At 54.6% G+C, this 19,215-nt stretch overlaps 3 protein-coding genes across 5 annotated transcripts; 1 reads left to right on the top strand and 2 right to left on the bottom strand.

Annotated features, from left to right (window-relative positions):
* Positions 1 to 5,579: 5,579 nt before the first annotated feature.
* MRPL27 (mitochondrial ribosomal protein L27) lies at positions 5,580 to 7,862 on the bottom strand. Its single transcript, XM_042833038.1, is given in 5 exon segments — positions 5,580 to 5,940; positions 5,942 to 6,016; positions 6,161 to 6,228; positions 6,955 to 7,077; positions 7,721 to 7,862. Coding segments are annotated over 5 exon segments (525 nt in total). The 5' UTR covers positions 7,848 to 7,862; the 3' UTR covers positions 5,580 to 5,808.
* On the top strand, positions 7,691 to 13,172 carry EME1 (essential meiotic structure-specific endonuclease 1). Of its 3 annotated transcripts, none has more exons than XR_006171141.1 (8): positions 7,691 to 8,614; positions 8,687 to 8,814; positions 9,003 to 9,095; positions 9,551 to 9,669; positions 10,088 to 10,223; positions 10,729 to 10,844; positions 11,230 to 11,381; positions 11,870 to 11,952. XR_006171141.1 is itself a non-coding variant. In XM_042833037.1 (8 exons), exons 1-8 carry the CDS (start codon positions 7,936 to 7,938, stop codon positions 12,044 to 12,046), a joined length of 1,620 nt encoding a protein of 539 aa, XP_042688971.1. In that variant the 5' UTR covers positions 7,691 to 7,935; the 3' UTR covers positions 12,047 to 13,172. The 3 variants fall into 3 exon arrangements, 2 of the variants coding, with proteins under 2 accessions (XP_042688971.1, XP_042688970.1); XM_042833037.1 differs by having other exon boundaries at positions 9,003 to 9,077; positions 11,192 to 11,381; positions 11,870 to 13,172; XM_042833036.1 differs by having other exon boundaries at positions 7,694 to 8,614; positions 11,192 to 11,381; positions 11,870 to 13,172.
* Positions 13,173 to 13,962: 790 nt separating this feature from the next.
* LRRC59 (leucine rich repeat containing 59) lies at positions 13,963 to 18,342 on the bottom strand. Its single transcript, XM_042833132.1, has 7 exons — positions 18,233 to 18,342; positions 17,856 to 17,915; positions 17,186 to 17,344; positions 16,764 to 16,868; positions 16,057 to 16,129; positions 15,313 to 15,486; positions 13,963 to 14,735 (listed from the first exon to the last, which is right to left on the bottom strand). The coding sequence occupies exons 1-7, from the start codon at positions 18,335 to 18,337 to the stop codon at positions 14,491 to 14,493; spliced, it is 921 nt and encodes a 306-aa protein (XP_042689066.1). The 5' UTR covers positions 18,338 to 18,342; the 3' UTR covers positions 13,963 to 14,490.
* Between the last annotated feature and the right edge of the window lie 873 nt (positions 18,343 to 19,215).

The raw sequence follows: 19,215 nt of genomic DNA, 5'->3' as shown, positions 1-19,215 counted from the left end.
CCACCCCGAGGAGCTGCTCCACCTGTGGAACTGCGACTGGAGTTCGTGAGCAGCCCGAGGACGGACGAGGGCTGCTGCTGGGGCAAGGGCCGCCCGCTCAGCACCTCCTGAGCCCCGTGCCGCCTTTCCCCCCGCTCCCCCCAAGTTCCGTGGGCTGTGCGAGCTGCTCGCTGCCCATCGCTCGCCCTTTTCCCCCGCACCGCAGCTGCCGGAGCTGTGGGTACGCGCCGGGCCGGCACCGTGCGGAGCGCCAAAATTTGTGTCGGGAGCGTTATGTAAAGTTACCTTGAATATGCAACATCTCCACAAATATATCTATATCTGTACGGTGTGTCGGCTCCGTGCGGGCTGCGGGTGCCCCCGGGCTCCGTTCTGCGGTACCGCTTCGTCCCGCGGCGCTCGGGGCGGGGAGCGATGCTCCCCTCCGCGCTCGCCGTTAATGAACGGCTCTCCTTCCCGGTGCCCGCACGCGGCCCCGCCGCCCCCTCCCCTCCCGGCCGCTCCCTCCCGGGGCTCCGCCCGCGCGTCGCGTCGCCACGGCGACCTCCGGCCCCGCCGCCAGTGGGGCCGGGGGGCGGCGCCGCTGCCGGCGCTGTGCTGGGCCCGGCCCGGCGGGTTACGGAGCGGAGCGGTGGGAGTATGGTGCGGCCCGGCGAGGAGAACATGGACAGCAACGTCCTGGCCATCGTCGTCGCTGCCAGTGAGTGCGCGGCCGGGGCTCCGCGCCGGGGACGTTCTCCGAGGTTCCCCGCGGTGCCGGGACGGAACCGGGAGCGTTCGGTCCGCTCCCTGCAGCCGGAACGGCTTCCGCTCCCCGCACGCGGTCCGTTGGGAAGCGCAGACGCGGAAGCTGCGGGGAGCCGTGGCTGCGTCCCGAGATACGCTCGGGGCAGCGCGGGGGTACGGGGCGGAACTGAGCTGGTCGTGGGACGCGCTCTGGGAACAGAGCCGATGTCTCGTTACGGCGAGAGAAGCGCTGGGGACGCTCGGTGCTCTCGGTGTCTCTGGGTCGGGCAGCGGGCGAGTCCGGCTTCCCCGCGCTGCTTTGTTCCTACAGACCCCGCGGGCGAAGGGGCTGCGCGCTCTGCCCGCCGCTCACTGCATGTCCTCTCCCCTGGCAGCCGTGTCCACGTCCTTGTTCTTCGTGGCGGTGCTCGTCCTGCTGCTGCTCCTGTACCGCCGGGACCCCACGTGCTGCCAGTTCCTCTGCTCGTGCCGCTTCTTCCAGAGCCCCGGGCAGTGCGTGAGTGCCCCGTGCCCTCGTGCCGGCCTCTGCTGGGGGGGAACCGCCGCGGCTCCCCTCGGCGGCCCGGGTCGCGCTTTCCTCCTTCCTTCCCTTTCTCCGTTCGGCACGCTGGCGAGCAGAGCTCCGCGCTGCTCCGCTTTACGGGGAAGGGGCCTCGCGAGGAGTGGGGCCGGGAAGCGGCGTGTTCGGCCGGCTCGCCTTTGTGCGGTGCCCGGGGAAGGCGCCGTTCCGAGCGATGCGGGGACGGCGCTTCGGGCTTTGGGTGCGGAAAGGCGGCTTCCCCGCTGCCCGGGCCGGTGGGTGCCGCGCTGACCCGGAACGGGGCGGCACCGCGCCGCCATCCGGCGCAGTCACGCGCGCTGCCCTCCGCCCCCCGCTCTGCCCCGCTGTCCGCCCGAAGGCTCCGCGCCGCTTTGTGAGAGCAGGGAGCGCTCCTCTCCGCGGGAGGAATCTTTGCTGGCGGTTGCTCAGCGCCTTTGCAGGGAATCGCGTTTAAGCGCAGCAAGGCTGCTCAGGAGCAGAACCGTAATTGCTCCTCAGTGCTGCTTGCAGCGTTGCTCTGAAACGAATCCCTGAATAGATAAGAGTTTACAAATCCTGTGACCTTGAACGCGTGCCAGAGCTCTTATCTACACCAGTGGAAAAGCCGAGTGCCCGCTTTTCTGTTTTTTTCCTTGTTTTATGTCGTGCTGTTCCCCCGTGAAAGCTAATTCTGCTGAACCTGCGTGAAGCCTCCGGCGCCCGGCAGCGCAGCCAGCCGACGTGGGCGCCCAGAGCGGACCTGCTGCTGCCCGGCCAGACCGTGCGGGAGCTCTGGGTGCGGGAAGGGTGCAGGCACGGCGCGCCGGGCACAGCCGGCGGCTCTTCGTCCGGAGCTGCAGCTGCGGGGGGATTTCAGCTCACTGCTCCTCTCTGACCCCTCGTTCCAGGACTGCCAACCCCCGTACTTCAGCAGCACCCAGCGGCTGGTGGGACCCCAGTGCAGAGCGTCGCGGCTGGAGAGCGCTGCTGAGAATCCTGGCATGCAGGTGGTGCTGCTTTCCCTACGGGGAGCTGGGGGGCAGGGTAGCGAAGGTCCCGATGACCCTGGAAGGGGACTTGGGAAGGTTGTGGTGTCCCGGGAAGGTCTTGGGGGTCGTGAGAGAGGAGTCGGGCTCTGGGAAAGCTGTCTGTGCACAAGAACTGGTGGAGAAGGCCCAGGGATGCTACAGAGGGCACCACCTTGTCTTTGTATGTCTTGCTTTGATTGGGCAGATCCCCAGGACTTTGGGATCTCGTAGAGCGCGTCTGCATCTTGCACCCGTGGTGCAATTATTTGCAGGTGTGCGGGGTGAAGGGTGTGCGGATTTCCTCTGTAAGGGGTTCAAGGAGCAGCACCCGTAGTTTTGAGCCTGAAGCATCCCGAGGTGGCATTGGGCCACCGGCTCCCAGCAGAGCCCCGCTGCGCTGACACTTCTGGCTTTGGTGTCTCCAGGCAGAGGAGCCGTTCTGTGTCGCGCCGCCCAGCAGCTACCAGCTGCCCTCCTGGGAGCCCCGCCTGCCCAGCTATGAGAGCGTGCGGAAGAAGGATCGCCAGCGGGAGATCCATCAGATGATCGCAGAGAGGTTTGGGCTGTGGGCAGAGCCTTCCCAGGAGGTGAGCCCAGGGCTGCTCTCGGTCGGTGAGGGCCCAGGGGCAGCGCTGCTCCCATCTGTATCTGGCTTTGGCTCCAGTGATTTGCAGTGCTCATGGACTCTGTTCCCCACGCTCGCCGTTCTCCGATAGCCATTATCTCTGGGAAGGGCACACGGTGTACTCAGAGGCTCCTTTTGTGTACATCTGTGCAGTTAATGATTCATCTCTGCCGGTGCGTTTGCAGAAATGCCTGTGCTGGGAGTAAGGACAGAAGTGCTGATGGCAGAGCGAGCCCTTATGATCAGTGCTCTGTGCCAGGCTGAGCGTGGAAAGCTATTTTTGGATCTTAAGGCTTCCGTGGTTCCTCGCTCCTTTCTCCCAGCAGGACGTTTCTGACAGCCCTGTGCTGTTACCTCGAAGTGCTCGTGGCTTATTGAGAGCCAGAGGCTTTGCCTGCTGTGGTATTTAAGATTTGCAGTCCAACAGAGGGCATCTGACATGAGACTCCTGTTGAAGAAGTCCTCATTGACTGAAGCAGCAGAGAAATATTTGAAATCCTTAGCAGAGCACAAAGCACTCCCTGGTTTACCTGGATTTTCAGCTTGTAGTGCTACAATGCAGTATTTGGAATTGCAGCACTTGGCACTCAGCACTTGGGTTTGTAACCAATGCCCTGATGTGAGAGCACTGAGGGCAGAGGAAAGCAAGGCCCAGCCGCACCAAGGACAAGAAATTGAACTCTTAACATTTCTTAGCCTGTGCTGAGTGACTTGCTCAGAATTGTGCCTGCTAAAGCCCAACAGGCTTAAATTTGGGAGTACTGAGCCTTGAAAACTCTGAAGTTACAAACTGTAGCCTGCTTTTATAGATCCCCATATAGCCTGCACGTAGCTAAAGGGAACTGAACAACAGTCCTGTTTCAGCAGAAGCCAATTCTTTTCTGGCTTTGCAACAAGCAGGGCCCAGTCCCTGGCACGGGGCAGAGCAGGAACCTAACATGGCATCCTGGAGGGAGCGGGAGGGATATGCTGTGACATCTGTGGGTTTCTGCCCCCCTGCGAGGCAAACGATGCCAAGCTCCGCTCTGAGCTTCCAGCTCGCAGCCAGCCAGCAGCCTGCTGCTCTGAGACCTGGAATTTAATTCCCATGTTTTTTGGTGCCTTGTGTGCTGTGTAGGACGTGGGGTGACCTGCTTGTTTCCGATTCTCTCGACAGCTGCCCCCTCCCTATGAGCACGCCCTGCGGCACCCTCCAGCTTTCTCAGGAGTGGAAATCGCCTCAGAGGCCGCGGACAGACGCGCTGTGCCAGCCCCCCCCCAGGCCCCGGTCAGCTGCCAAAGCCAGCGGAGCACAGCTGTGTGAGACTTCGTGCTGCCGTGCTTCTTCCTCGCGTCAGTGGCAGAAGTCCTGGGACGTCGTTCCCATCTGAGGGAACAGCCGAACCTCAGACCTTCGCTCCTGTTTCCAGTCAGCTGGTTGGAGGCAGGCGAGTCGGACCCAGCTGTCCTGGACGCCCGTCCCGCAGCATGGAGACAACCACGGAGCTCCCCCTGACTGCAGCGACCAGGGACGGCTGCTTGCTCTTCCATTTGCCAAACACGAGGCGGTGGATCAGCAGCAGAGCTGCTTTGCTCCGCGTGAGGGGCGAAGCAAAGGTGAAGGTCTGCTCCGTTCCTGCAGGCAGCTGGTGGATCATTAGCTCTGAGGGCGCGGCCGGCACTGCCAAGCACACGTGTTTGACCTCTGATGGTCGTGCTGTGCCACTTCATCTATTCCTCAGGAGACAAAACTGTTTATCGGCGTATCAGATTCCCAATGGCAATCCTGACCTGCTAGTGACAGAACGAAGCTGCATCGGAGCGCTGCTGTGTGCTCTCATGGCAGCAGTTTGTATGAACTTCAGATGTGCAGAAACTTGAGGTTGAAGGGATGGTGTCACTGGCAGTGCTGTGTGCAAACGCAGAGCGCCGAGACAACGGCACAGCTGGGTGTGCAAAAGGGCAGCAGAGTGGGCAAAACGGCCGGCAGCCTCCATGGGGAATGTAAAGCAAAGGTGGAAATGCACTTCAGGTGCATCTTACCTTGTCTTCTTTTGAGGAGAAGACAATCTATTAATGTCACTACACTACCAATTTTGATAACCTGTTTTCTACTGTAAAGCCTAAGCTTCAAATTGTTTACAAACCTGTAGATAAAATGAGATCAGTTTGGCTATGAGGCATCCAGGCTTCTTTCTTTCAAGTAACATAAGCAATCACGGAATGACTCAGGAAAGACAAGAAGAAAAGTCTGGATTATGGCTTTATGAGACACCTCCAGCTGCTGAGTTTCAAATACCATCCCAGACTTCCGCCTCTTAACAGGCACTCTAAAATCACTCACCAATTAGCTTTAAGAGCACAGAATTGCCTCACATGGTTGTAAACGGAATGCTTCTGGGCATTTGAGTTAATCAGTGAGGTGAGTTAGATACCAGCAAAAATCTAGCTTTGTGGGATGCAGTTAGGTACAGCTGGAAAGGAATCTCTCCTTTTCTGTAATGTCTTGGAGCTAAGAAACAAATATAGCAGCAGTGACTAAAAATGAATAAAAATAGATGGAATTATCAGTAGGACAAGTATTGTCACAAAGGTGATTCTAGATAGAACTAATCCAGTGGAACAATGGAACAGGTTCTCCAGGGGAAGGATTGCTGTTGAAGGGACACAGGTAACATTCTGTGAACAGTCAAGACCCTCAAGAAGTCCAGTGCATTTATTGAACACTCTTACAGTGGCCAGCAGATGATTCCAATGCCCAAACACCTACTGCGTGTGCTCTGGGAGCAAGAGAGCAAAGCACAGCTAATTTCAGAGCAAGGTTTTCTTGTCCTCCTCAGATGGCAGTCCAGCTGTAGCGCTCTGTCCCAGCTGCTTCCTGCCATCCACTCCTGTGTCACACGGGAGACTCAGAGCATGGTGACCAGCTTAAAGCTTCCTACTTTCGTGGTAGGGATAACACTGATGAAGGTTTTATAAAGAATTGCTCCTTTGGGCAGACAGCAGATCACCTCCCTGCTCTCGCTGCTGCGGGGGGGGGGGCACATAGACCTCTTTAGTGTATCTCACAATCCCGTCCTCCAGGGCGTAGAGCGTCTTGTTCCGGCCCATCCCCACCTGGAAAAGAGCCAGATGGCCTTAGAAAGGAAAGGCTGGAGGTCTTTCACTACAGAGGGCCAGGGCATCTGTCCGTGTTGTTTGACACCCGGCTTCAGCAGCATCTGCTGCTCCACGTTTTAAAACACAAGGTGTGTGACTTACGTGAGCCCCTGGATGCCAGCGTATCAATCGCTGAGTAGCCAGAATGTTGCCTGCATGCACAAATGTACCTGCAACAGAATGGCAGAGTCAGACTGCAGAGAAATGGAGCCCCTTGGAGCCCCGAGGCTGGAAGAAGAACAAACAGTTCCAGGACTTTAAGAGCTTTCTGTGGGAATTTTCTATGGAAAAACTGAAACGCAAAAAGCATCGAAATGAAAATGCTGTTAGGAGATAGAGAGCAATTGATAAACAGTGGGAAAAAAAGCAATTTTGGTCTTTGAGGAGATTGCTTCTAGAGCACAAGGCATTTTGTACTTGCTGAAGGCATTTGTTATATTACCTTTAACACTGATATGTTTTCATGAACAAACTCTCTAATTATTAAGAACTGAGCTGCAAGAATCTGTACTTTGGCTTCCTCTGCACATCATAATTCTCCCCTTTGTAAACATCTAAAACAACCAACTTCTTAACGCAGAGCAGAGGGAAAGGACGCTTCAGTTATCAGCTGTCCCACAGGGTTACCCTCCTCCTGGACTCCCAGAGTACATTTTCCATCGGCAGTTTTGTCTGGCTGCTCGCAGTCCTGGGCAGGGAGCGCTGACCCACCGCGCCCTCCTGCTGCCACCCCTGCCCAGGGGACGCGAGTTTCTGCTGAACTTCCTGTTTCCTTTCTCTTGGTAAAATGCCCCAGCCGCCTCCTACCGAAACGCTCCGCAATCAGCCCAGCTGGCAGGGGATACCTGTGGAAAACCCCGTGGGTGCCAATACGGCTCAGCAGACATCTCACCTACCTTCTAACTTTTTCACTCCGTAGCGCTTCCCAGGGCTGCGACCACCCAAATTTTTTGAGCTGCCCCCAGATTTCTTAGAAGCGCATCTGACAGCAGCCAGGCTCGTTTGTGGAACGGACAGAACTAGATTTGGAACAAGAACAACAGCAACAAACCAGCTGAAAAATATGTAAGTTAAGGTGTTGTGTTTTTTTCTTTCCCGATTTAGAGGATGTCAGTTAACGGCTTTAAAGGTAAACAAAAGCCCTGAGGAAAAGAAATCCCTGGGCAAATTGTTGTTCAACCACTAAATCCTCTGCAAATAGGCTGCATCTCAAGGGCTGAGGAGAAGAAAGCAAGAAGAAAGCAAACAGTACTGATAAAGCAAAATGCGGAGACGCCACTTCAGGACGATACACAGGCACAATTACTCCCTGAGCACAAACCCTGGGGCTACAACCAGCACAAGTCCAGAGAAATGGAAACCTTTGTTACGGCCCGGATGGCGTCTGCCGCCACCACGACATCACTGCCTGCAAACTCCTTCCCGCAGACAAACGGCGCCGTCTGACCGCAGCGCCCCGCGCCGTTCGGCCCAGCGTTTATTCACAGCGATGCCCTTTAACCACAGAGCGGCCTCAGAGAGCGCGAACCGGGAACCGCCCGGCACGGCTTCCCGCAGGCCGTCCTGTGCTTCAGAGCGAGCCGGGCCTCAAATCCGCTCCACTTCGGCGATCCCACAGACCCTCACCGCCCCGCCGCGCCTCCCGCACCGCCTCTCACTCACACAGCCGTCCCCAGGCCGCCATCTTCCGGCGCCGCCTCACTTCTCCTTCCGGAGCAGTAGGAGGAGATTCGTCCGAACGCACACAAGCCCACGCGTGCGGACCAATCGCCTCTCGCCGCAGGCGCATGCGCTCGGGATCCGGCCAATCACCGCCCAGCGCGCCAAACGCCCGCCCGCTGTTTTACCCTCAACGGCCGCTTCTGGAGGCGTAGGAAATGGCGGGAGCTGAGGGTGGTGATGAGGAGTTCCCAGCCTTCAGTGCTCTGCTGCAGCCGCTGCCGGCAGCCGGCGGGCCGGCCCTTCTGAGGGCGTCGTTTCCCCCTCTGAGGCGAGGGAGCGGCGTTGTGACGCTGAGCAGTGACAGCGAGGATGAGATAGAGATCGTTCCCCTGTCTGAGAGGGTCAGCAGGAGGCTGCCGCCCAGCGGGCCGATGCAGAGCGCTGCGGGTCCGGGGCTTCTGCCGGCGGGTGGCGGGGCTGCGGCTGAGCGGGACGGCCGTCCTCACGGCGGTGAGCGGCTGGCGGCTGGCCGCAGGGAGCGGACTGTTCCAACAGCCGCGTTGTTACCCGAGGGAGGACCTTCCGTCAGCCCCCCCGGCTCTGGGGGGCCGGCGATCCCTTCGGCTGCCCCTGTGAGTGAGCGTACGGCCCGGCCTGGGGGGCCTCTGGAAAGTGGAGAAAACGCAGAAGCTTCTCCTCCGAAGAAGAAGCCGAAGTACGGCCGGGAGGAAGGGGAGGCGATTTGCCAGGCGGCCTGGAAGAGGAGGAAGGACCGGGAAGCGAGGAAAAGGCGGCAGGAGGAGGAAAGAGAAAGAAAGAAGAACCTCGCGAAAGTGCTGAGAGCTCAGCGGCCGGGGGAGTGCCAGAAATACATCGCTGTGGTGCTGGATCCAGGTACTGCTTGCAGCCTGCGCTGGCCTCGCAGCAGCTCTGGCCGTGGGATCCTGACCCGTGTGCCAATCTCAGTTCTCTTGCAGGTTGAAGGTGGGGTGCAGATCCGCGCTGCTTTGCAGTCTGCAAATTATTCCTGCGTGGTTGAGAGCCAGGCTGTTCCCTGCAGCATTACCTGGAGGAGGAAGTCAGTGTTATCTCAGGTGTGGGGACAAAATCTTGACCATCTTGCCCTTTTCTTCCCACGTTGTTTGCACTTGATAGTAATTGTTTTTAGCATCCCAAGCAAACGTTCCTCTAACCTTCTCCCTACCTCAGACTGAGAACGCTGGTCTGATTTTGAATTGTAAACGGGCCGTTGGTCTGGCTGTTTGTTTTTGTGTCTGGGCAGGCTGAGGACAGTAATGAATGGACAGAAGAGCCGAATCTCCTGGTTCTGCTTGGCTTGGAAGAGTTCTTGTCCATGGTTCGTAACTACAAGCAAGTAAGACTGCTTATAACTTTTGTGCTCTCTGAATGTGGCTTTCTGGAGAGGGTGGTATTTGCCATCCCTTTTCATTTGGAAGCTATCTATGGTTTTATTGAATCATAAGTCTGATCTATACTTGATTAAAAGCACTGAGATTGTCTGAGGCAGAGTTCTGGTAAGCTTTCTTTCCTAGGTACTATTTGTTAGAGGCTTTTTGAGAGGTAACATTGTCTTAGTAGATGCTGTCAGGTCAAGTATGTTGTGGGGCTTTTTTTGTGTGTGTGTTTTGTTATTTTTGTGTTCTTTACTGTAACTTGTTACTAGATCAAGTGCTCTCTGTGTGCACCTGAGAGCTTCAGGAGCAGAACTTCACCTACGCAAAGACTTAGCTGTAACTTCGGGCCATAGGCTGCTGGTCTCATCTGTGAAACTCGGGATGGTTCCATTCTTTTTCCTATTGCTCTTTGCAGGAGGCCCAAGGCTGCACAGAGCAGAAGGAGACCTTACAGAGCTTTGTAGCTCGTGTGATGGAAAAGATGCCTGGGAAAATTCTGGCTCTAACAGTTGTTGAAGTAGAGAAATATTTCAGGTTAGAATTTTTCTCTTCAAATGCGTCAGCGTTATCCCACTGAAAGAGGCAGTGTTTACATTAATTCCTTCTAGCAAAGACATGTAACAAATTCCCATCTAGAACTGCTCCACATCTGTTACGTAGGAGCAGAAACAAAGGTCTGTCTAGCTCGTCAGCACAGTGACCAGTGACAGATACCTGTATGAGGGTGAGGGCGGCAGAAATGTTCACAGATACTTTCTTGAAAGGCTTCTGTTGCTCTAAGAATAAATAAATAAATGCCACAGAGGAATTTTCTGTCAGCTGTAATGCTTGTGTACCCAATGGCCTGTCCTACAGATTTGGTGTCTCTTAGTGCAGGGTGGGTGCTGAGGTGCTCTATGCTCCAGAGCAGCCTCGCCCTTCAGAATTCCCAATCTGAGCTTCCTCTTCTTAGGTGTCTCAGAGCTCAGTCAAAAAAGAGACTGCAACAGGTAACAGCAAATGGGAGCCAGGCAGAAGACAGGGGAGGCCAGAGGCAGAAACGGGTTAAGGATCCTGGCCTGGAGATCAGCAGACTGGATGTGGAAGACGTGAGTAGAACAGGCATGCAGTTGTTGTCTGCCTCTGCGTGGACACTTGACCCCGTCACGCGCTTTCTGGGACTGGGATCTTCAGCTTCTGTTGGTTTATGCACAATAAGGAGAGCTCTTTCAGTTCCCCTCTGTTCAGATACAAACCAACCCTCTCATGGGCTATCGTACCTTGTTCACCTTGACTCTGGAAGTGAAAAACGAATCTGTTAGCATTTCCTGAACTCCAAGGCCTGATGATGAAGCCAGCTGCTGCCGCCCAGGAGCAGTTGCTGCATGTTGCAGGAATCTCCCAGCTGATATGGCACTAACTGCTATTGGACAGCAGGAAACAAAGTGCCTCCAAACGCTTTGTGTTCAGCTGTTTGCAAAATGGGGAGGGAATGGGTGTTCCTGACTTACACCAGGATGTTAGGACTGTTTTTTTTGTTTTTCTTTCAGTCATGAATGGAGTTTGATGTAAGAATGTGAGTTGTTCCATTTGTTGTTTCAATGACCTTTACAGGCCTTGGTGGATTTGCAACTCTGCACACGTGTCCAAGTCACTTTTTTTGAGAGCTGGGAGGAACTCGGAGAGTTTGCCACCATGTTTACAAAAGCTGTAGCTGAAGCTCCGTTCAAGTGAGTAAGCAGGCGGTTTTGGTTACGTTTTCTTTGGAGAGGCTTTGCTTTCAGGCTTGCTGGGGGGAATAGCGGGCTGAAGGCAGACTTTGATTTCAAGTTGTCTCACTTGGCATTAAGTCAAGGTCTTGTTCTCCCAGCTACAGGATGGTTCCTTTTTCAATAGAAAATGTTGGCCTGCGTGTAGGAAACTGATGTAGAGAAAGCAGGGTCACCTTTTTAGCATGCTGATGCCACTGGTGTCTTTAGCAGCACAGCACGAGAGGTGGCTCTCTGGCTGTGTGGTAACAGGTACAGGAATTGGAATTTTTTGGGGGGTCACTTGCTTTCTCATCCTTTATCCACAGACGAGAGCAGCAGAATACAGGATTCTCTTTCTACTTAGAGAACAAGTGGTGCAGAGGCATGAAAGTGGATCCTTCTGGAAAGGGCCTCTTGGAAGTTTGGAAGAGGCAGATCCAACAGTTTAACCGGGTCAGTGGGGAGATGGCTGAGGCTGTTGTGTCTGCGTACCCTTCTCCTCAGCTGCTGGTCCAGGTAAGGATGCCTCCTGCGTCCCGAGGGCTGCGCGCAAACAGCTGCTGTGGGGGTGGTAGGAATAATTTACCTTTGCGTTAGCTTGGACACAAGGATTCTGCGTGAAGTGTTTAGGAAGGTGGTGAACAAACTCAATTCCTTGGCACACGCTGCTTCAGCTTTACGGAGCAGACTACTGACGAGCCTGTGTGAGAGCTTCCCCTCGGAGAGAAAGGCCAAAGAAATTGCCAGTGACACCGCAGTAACGCGGCCCTGCTTTGCTCGTCCTGCCTGCGCAGCGTCACACCTCGCAGTGTCCGTTCTCCTGTTCTGTCTGGGCAGTTTGGGGTCTGTCTGCCTCCAAACCCGTAATGAGATCTGGAGTGAGACCAGGGGAAAAACGAGTTTTATTGTGAGAGTGCAGAGCTGTCGCAGGCGTGTGGGGTTTATTTACTGATCTATCTTTGAGCGATGGATGAGATGATGCCGTTCCTCTGTGCTGCTCGCAGGCCTACAGCAGGTGCTCCTCAGAGCAGGAGCGGCAGAACATGCTGGCTGCCCTCCCTGTGCGCCGCGGCACCGGGGTGACGGCAACCTGCCGCCGCGTCGGGCCCGAGCTGTCCAGGAGGATCTGTGTGCAGATGACTTCCCACGACCCTGATCTGTGCCTGGATGTCTCTGGATAGCCCAGATGAGCGAAGATCCTATGGTCTCTCTGGTTGTATTCATCTTCTGGGAAAAGGTGACAAGTGGGCTCCTGGATCGCAGCTTAAAGGCTTGAAGCACTTTTGGTCTCTATCATTAGAAGGAAATTGGATCCAATTGCTGAATGGCTGGCGTTTACACAGAAAGTTGTGGAATGTCTTCCATGAAGTATGAACTGGACATGCCTTACGGCACTGGTGGTGCTTTTGTTATTTGTCAAGAGTTCTTCCAAGGGAATAAATCACTTTCTGTAACAACATCAGTTATTTCTTAACACACTTCCTTGGACAGGTACAACTTCCAGAGGTCCCTTCCGACCTTGAGCTGTTCTGTAATCCTGGCGTGTCTTCTTGGATGTTTTCCACTGGTATCCAAACTACAAGTAGATACCTTCTCTTTCTTCAGTGTGAGAAATGGTGCTGCTCAGTGCGGTGCTGCCCCCAGCACCTGCTCTGCTGAGGGAGAAGAACTTTACCTCTCAAAGACATTTTGTTGTTTTCTGCTGTGCCAGATGGGAATGAGTAAGACTAATTTTCGGATTTAAATTTAGACTGCCCTGATTCAGTCCACAGACAGCTTAATCTATAGAGGGTCTTGAAATCTGATTATATGTGCTGGAATTACGAGGTCTAAACAGTTGGCAGAAAGAGCTTTCTTTTGATTAGGTTGGGGAACACGCTTTCCTGCCCACAAAGCCATCAGCACTGGTGAGCACACGAGGACAGTTGAGGCTTTTTGCTCCAGAGGCACTTACTGAAATAAGTGCTGAGTATGAACTGAACTGCACTCCATGCATGGAAGTTGCCTTTTGGAGGAACGCCACCTCAAATGGGAAAAACACCCATGAGCTGCAGTGGCTTCGCGCACAGCGGGTGCCTCGGCGTGGCCAGTAGGTGCTGCTGACCGAAACCGACAGATCTTATTAGCCTTGCGTTTGCTGCCTTAAGCAGGACTCTTCTAGATGGTAGAGCTGCAGGTTGCTGCTGGGTGCTGACAGGCAGGTGTTGCTTTGGGTGTTGTCTGCTATATTTCTGGATGGTAAGCAATGACCTGTTAAAGACTAGGAGTTAGAAACAAAACCTAAAGCTGTTTTGAGGAAGTGTAGAAAACGTGCAATATACTGCTGTGTCAGACAGATGAGAAGCTGCTCTGTCCTTTTATTTTGAATCCATGCTGTTGATTTCTTCTGAAAGGTAATGAGAGAACTACAGGTGTATCATAAAGCTATGGGAAGGTGAAAGCTTCTGTTTCACTTATGACCTTGGTCATACGAAATGGCATAACTGACTTCTTTGTAGCAGTGCAATAACAGTGGAACAGAGGAGTTGCCATTCCTCGTGTCAGTGTAATGATGCAATCGTTCCAGTACTGCAAAAGAAGGAGCACATCAGGTGCCTAACAAAGCTGTGTCTCTGTGGAGGCTGTAGCATGGCTATTCTGAAAGCTGCGCTGCATCATTACATTTACACTTCACTTTCTTTTACAATCAGAAACCCTGTAGGGATATGACACGCTTGTTTGGTTTTCCTCGGTGTGGAGATTATTTGAACTACTCTGCCTTTACACAGCCGAGTCTTCTTTAGCACTGTGCCAAACTCCCAGCCTTTGCAGCTCCCATGGTGAAGTCTGGGCCAGGCTTTGTGCTGCTGCAGCAGTGCCACCCAGCGCCGCGTGCTGCAGCCAGCCGCAGCAGCTCCTGCCTGTGTCACCTCCCCCTGCACTCACTTTCTGACAAGACTGTAGGCTGGCAAGAAGCCCTTCTTGAGCTGTAGCTCCTTTGCTGCTCCTAGCTGGCTGCAAGGAGTGATCGCTGTGTGCGGTCAGAAAGGGGCGTTGCTGCTCTAGGGTGCGTAACACAGCTCTGTCCTGAGGTGACAACACAAACACTTCAGACACGTTGATGCGAAAAATGTTGTATTGAAAATTTTCAGTTTCTTTCAATAGTACATCAGCTCCTTCACTCCAACACACACAGATGCACAGCCATTCCACACGTCATTGGTCCTGGAGCAGGCCTACCTATGTTACTCCCATACAGCCACGTCATCAATTTTAGCACTAACAGAAACGAGAGCAAGAACTGGATACGTATTAAAAAAATCTTACACCTGCATTACAGAGCGACAACTACCTGGTAACTGAAAGCCGCTTTTTTCCCCACCCCTATGAAGTGACATCTGCCTGTGTCTCAGGAGCTAGCTGTGGATCCCTCGAGGCAAGGAGCGTTAAGTTAATGCAGGCAGGTGATGGCAGCGGCCGGCCGACAGAAGCGCGCAGCAGCGATGGTCCGACAGTAACTACTGAGCGTGGAGAGGACCAGCAAATCAACGCTGACGGTAAAAAGCGTTTCATCAGAACACAATTCCATAGGAATTCCGGCTGCGTGGATGAAAGGAGGTGCTGACAAAGCGCCCATCCAGGACAATCACTGCTGCGAGTTCTGCTGCAGCACGTTTTGCAGGGATTTGTGGCTCTGCACGGCAGCAACTACATCTTCGTAGAGAGCGCTCACGCTGACGCACAGCGGTTGGTGCTGTAGCTCTGTCAGTCTGCAGACAGCCACAGTGCCGAGGATGCAGAGCAGCAGCAGCAGCAGCGCCCTCAGCACCGACCGCGACCACGAGTGCTTGTGCCGCGCTGGGGGAGGGGCGCGAGAACTGGAGGCAGGCTCTGCAAGAACAACGTTTGCAAGACAACGGGAGGAATTATTCAGGCGTCCTTACCCGTCTGCGCCGTGCTCAGGTAATGCGCTTTTCAGCCTGTGCTGTGCTCCTGTTTTCTCAAAGAACTCTCCTCATTTAACTACGGTCACTTTAGGAGAAGAGCATGAGATTCACTTTCATGGGCAGAAGTGAAAAAGGAGCAGAGCATCTGTGTGTTGCACAAGATCTGTTTTCAAACCTATAGTTCAGTACAGTAAGATTAAATGAATGGAGAAGTTTTTAGGAGCACTCAGCACTTTACGAAACTTGTAGCTCAGCAGTTCATCAGGAACCCGGATGTTAAATCACTGTTTTACTTGCCTACAGCTGCCTGTCTGTAAGGCTTCTGTAAGCTCTGCTGCTGTGCTGCTTCCCCCACTCCTGGTCTCTCAGCACCTAGGCTGCATAAATGCAGATCTGGCACTATCAAATCTACAGTGCAGGTTAAGCATGACGCAGTTCTGAGGCAGTGCTCCTGTTCACTCTTTTCCACAAGGCACACGTTAAAATGCACTTTACCTGAGCTCACTGTGGATACCACTTACTTCGGGTCTGCGCAGTTTCCTTTTTAGTTTTCTTTTCCACCTCCTGTTTTGCAGCTCTCTGAGCATCGTATTCCCGTCTCCTGCGTTCCTTTTCTTCTGCCTTCTCTCGCTTCCTCAGTTCCCTCTCCTGAGCCTCCCTGGCTCGCTGTTCTGCCTCGCGCTTCTTTTCCATTTCTGGGGATTAATAGCAAGTTTTCCATTTACATAAAGGATTGTCGTTGGCTTCTTCCTTACTGCCTGCTTATCTGTTCCTAGTTGGAACCCCTGGACACAGTCCTGGGCGAGCTGCTCTCAACGCCCCTGCTTGAGGGGGGAGTTGCACCAGATGACCCCCAGATACCTGTTCCAACCTTAGCTATTCTCTGACGCTGTGAAATCAAATAACTGTCCTGTGCTGTAGTGGTTTGTTCTGGTGGTGGTGGGTTTTTTTCTTTCTTTTGTTTATCCTTCATTCTGCTCCCTGGAAGGGTGCAAGACCAAGCTGAATGGGGCTTTGAGCAACCAGGTCCAGATGGAGGCATCTCTGCCTGTGGCAGCGGGGTTGAAACCAGGTGATTCTTAAGGTATCTTCCAACCTAAGCTGTCCTATGATTCTGTCAAGAAGGCAGGAACTAGCACTGTGTCCCAGGTTATCTTTCTCCTTCCAGCCATTCTACCCTGCTCAGAACTCCAATAGTTACAAATATTTGCCTGCTGGCAATCCTTACTGTGGGCAGCATTCAGCAGTGTGAGGACTGTGCTTACCTCGCTCTGCCTGGAGCTTCCGTTGCCTTTCTCGATCCTGCTCAGACTGGATCGCTTTCATGTGCTGCAGCACCTTCAAGGTCCAAGAGAACAAGGTGAGATGGCTGCAGAAGGCTCGTGGCAGGTTAGCTCACCAATGGCTGCAGTGGGTGCGAAGGCAGTCAGGTGGATCTGACTGCTGACCTGAGCCCTCCAGGTACGACTTGGAGAGAACTCTTGCTACGCCAACCTTTGCAGTTAAGAAGCAGAGGTCTCTGCTCTAAAATTACATGGAAAAGCGGTGCTAGCAGCTGCAGAGGATCACGGAACAGCTTGTTTCATCAGCCTGAACTATTTCACAGCAGCATGGCAAGGCAGTAACAGAAGTGCAAATTGTAACTTTTTGCTCCACAAATCCCAGCAGCAACTATTTACATGACCCTATGGTTTCCCAGGGTAGTTCTATGAAGATTTTTATACCCTGGAGTATAACAAAGCCTATGCACGAGTTATTTTGTCTGATTGTGCCTTCAATCCCTTAGCAAAGCAGCATTTAGTCCTCAGTTCTACTGAGAGCGGGACTCCCCATGTTTTTTCTCGCCATGGAAGCAGTAAAATCAGTGCAGAGAACTGCCTGAAGAAACTTTAGAGCTTACTAAGTAAAGAGAGGAAAAAAACATCACCAACAAAGATAAGAAACAAGAATAAAACAGCAGCAGGTTCCTTACCCTGACTGCAGCCTGCTTGCACTGCTTCTCATCCAGGCAGTCTCCGGCTACCTTAGCTAGAACGGGATCCAGGGGATTGTCCTTCAGATCCAGCCACTTCAGGTTCTGCAGGAAGGGGTGGTGAAGGGGGGCTGTCAGACGGCCACAAACATCACGACAGACTTGTGGTTATTTAAGAAATTCAAAGCTGAAGCAAAGAGCTGCTTGGTTTTCCCGAGAATGAAATAGGAAGACAAGTGGGGAGCTCAGCGTTCTCAATAAGCGTGAGAGAATTTCCTCTGGGCCATAGTGCAGAGACAGCTGAATTTTGGAAGGAGTATCGTCAGGATAGATGCTTCACCAGAGAAATCAACTGGAGAAGGATCACAAGACCCTGGGCTGCGTCCCAAAGCTTTACGTAACCGCCCGGCCGCCGGCTTTACCTTGAGCTGCGCGAAGCTGACGGGCAGGGTGACCAAACGGTTGTTGAGGAGGTCCAGGTGCTGCAGGCTGACCAGGCGCCCAAAGTCCACAGGCAGCTGTTGGAGCCGATTTTTACTCAAATCCAGTTTCACCAGGTGTGTCAAACTGCAGAAATCTGACTAAAACACAACCAAAAAGCAGGAAAAGCGTTTCAGCACCTTACTGAAGGTCCTCGGCAGGGGCTGTGCGGAGTCTGCACCTGATACAAGCCACAAATCCCCAGCTGCCCACGGAACTGGTGGAGGAGAATCCCCCCACCTCCTTTGCCTCAGAAAAGCGAGGTAGGTAACGGTGGGGCAGACGAACCGGAGGCGGCGTGCAGAACAACTGAGACAGCTGAACTGCTGCGGCTGCTGAGCCTGCTCGGAATTCAGCCCGGGATCCTTCGGCAGGAGGTTCTGCACTCTGCTCGCCGCAACCCTTTTCTGTCAGCTGCTCTCTGTCCCGCAGCGCTGCCTGCACCGACCCGCCCTGCGCTGCCAGCGGCGCCTTCAGCCGCCGCAGGAGCAAAGAGCCCAGAGCTCCTTCCGACCTCCGGCTGAGCCGGCGGCTGTTGGAGCACCAGGGGTCTCTTCCCGATACTTCCTACCAGCTCTGCTTCATCCTCTCAAAGGCTGTCGTGCATCTTACCGGCAAGGAAACCAGGCTGTTACAGGACAAATCCAGCACGGTTGCTTTTGGAAGCGCAGCCTGAAAGAAAGCAGCCCCGAATGAACGCACGGATACAGTGCGGAAACCTTCGCGAAGGCGCTACTTTTGTATCGTTTCCGCGATATTTTGTATTGTTTCCGCGAAGCTACGTCGTATCTTGACGGGGCCGCAGCCGGGATCCCGCTCTAAGGAGCGAACCCGGGGCCATTCGCGCGGCCGGGCAGCGCCGCTCCGCCGAACGGGTCGTGACGCTCCGCCGCCCGGCTCCGTCCCCGCACGCCGGCTCACCGCGCTGCTGCCCCGAAGCCGGCATCGGCCCGCTGCTCCCGCCCGGCCCCGCACGCTCGGACGCTCACCAGCTCCCTGACCGGCACCTCGCTCAGGCCGCACAGGCTCAGGTCCAGCTCGTTGCCATCCAGCTTGTCCTTCAGGCTGCCCGCCTTGCCGCCGCCCCGCGCCATGGCCGCTCCGCGGACCCCGCGCCGCTCCGCAGCCCCGCCGCCCCGCCAGCCACTTCCGCGTCCACGTCCGCACCGCTGTGTCGCGCAGCGCCCCCTGGCGGCCCGGAGCGGCGCTGCCGGCCCTGCGAGCGGCAGCGCGCAGCGATCCGCGCCTCCCTGCCTTGGCCGGCTGCATCGCACAGAGCCGTGCCGCCGCCGCCGCGCTCGGAGCCCGGATTGTCTTTTGGGAGCTGCAGTTGGACCGAGGCGTTCCTCTCTGCGAGGAGAAATTCTGCAACTTCTTTTCTGGTCCGGAAGCTCCACCGGACAAAATGCTCTTCTGTCCCGATCGACCCACGGCCGGAAAAGTCCGAGGAAGAGTTTTTCCTGAGGCAGAGCCGAATTAGTGCTCCCCAGTAACGGCACTGTGGTGAGAACGAGCCTTGAGTTTCCAAGCCCCTCCACGCATTGTGACCTACGTGCGCTTACAGAGGCATCTGTGAGTGCTGCTGCGGCACAGCTGCGCCCGGGGAGCACCTTGGCTGCTCGGCGCAGTGCCACTGAGCCTCTTCCAGCACGGGGGATCTGCTTACCTTAGATGTAACGGAGATTATTGGAGGTTCTGAGCAAAGGCGTGGTAAACAATGTAAACAAGGATTTGCATCCAAGAAAATATGGAAGGTACCTAAGGTTGGTGTGCTTTCATCCAGGAGGTTACAGGAATTTGGTAAAGCAGGTTATTGTGCCTCCCAACGGTGAGCTGAAATGGCAGAGCCCTCTCTGGAGAAAAGCGAGGTCCGGTTGTGCAAAGCTCGTGCTTTTTGCAGCAAGGTTCAGAGGGCAGTGAAGGGCAAATCTGTGCCAGGGAGAGGAGAGGAGAGGAGAGGAGAGGAGAGGAG

The sequence above is a fragment of the Centrocercus urophasianus genome, unplaced genomic scaffold (assembly GCF_019232065.1).
Source record: "Centrocercus urophasianus isolate 14NV4802_14NV808 unplaced genomic scaffold, USGS_Curo_1.0 seq_40, whole genome shotgun sequence".
NCBI classification, from domain to species: Eukaryota; Metazoa; Chordata; class Aves; order Galliformes; family Phasianidae; genus Centrocercus; species Centrocercus urophasianus.
Note: the sequence above shows the minus strand (reverse complement) of the source record. Positions and strands in the feature narration are given on the sequence as shown.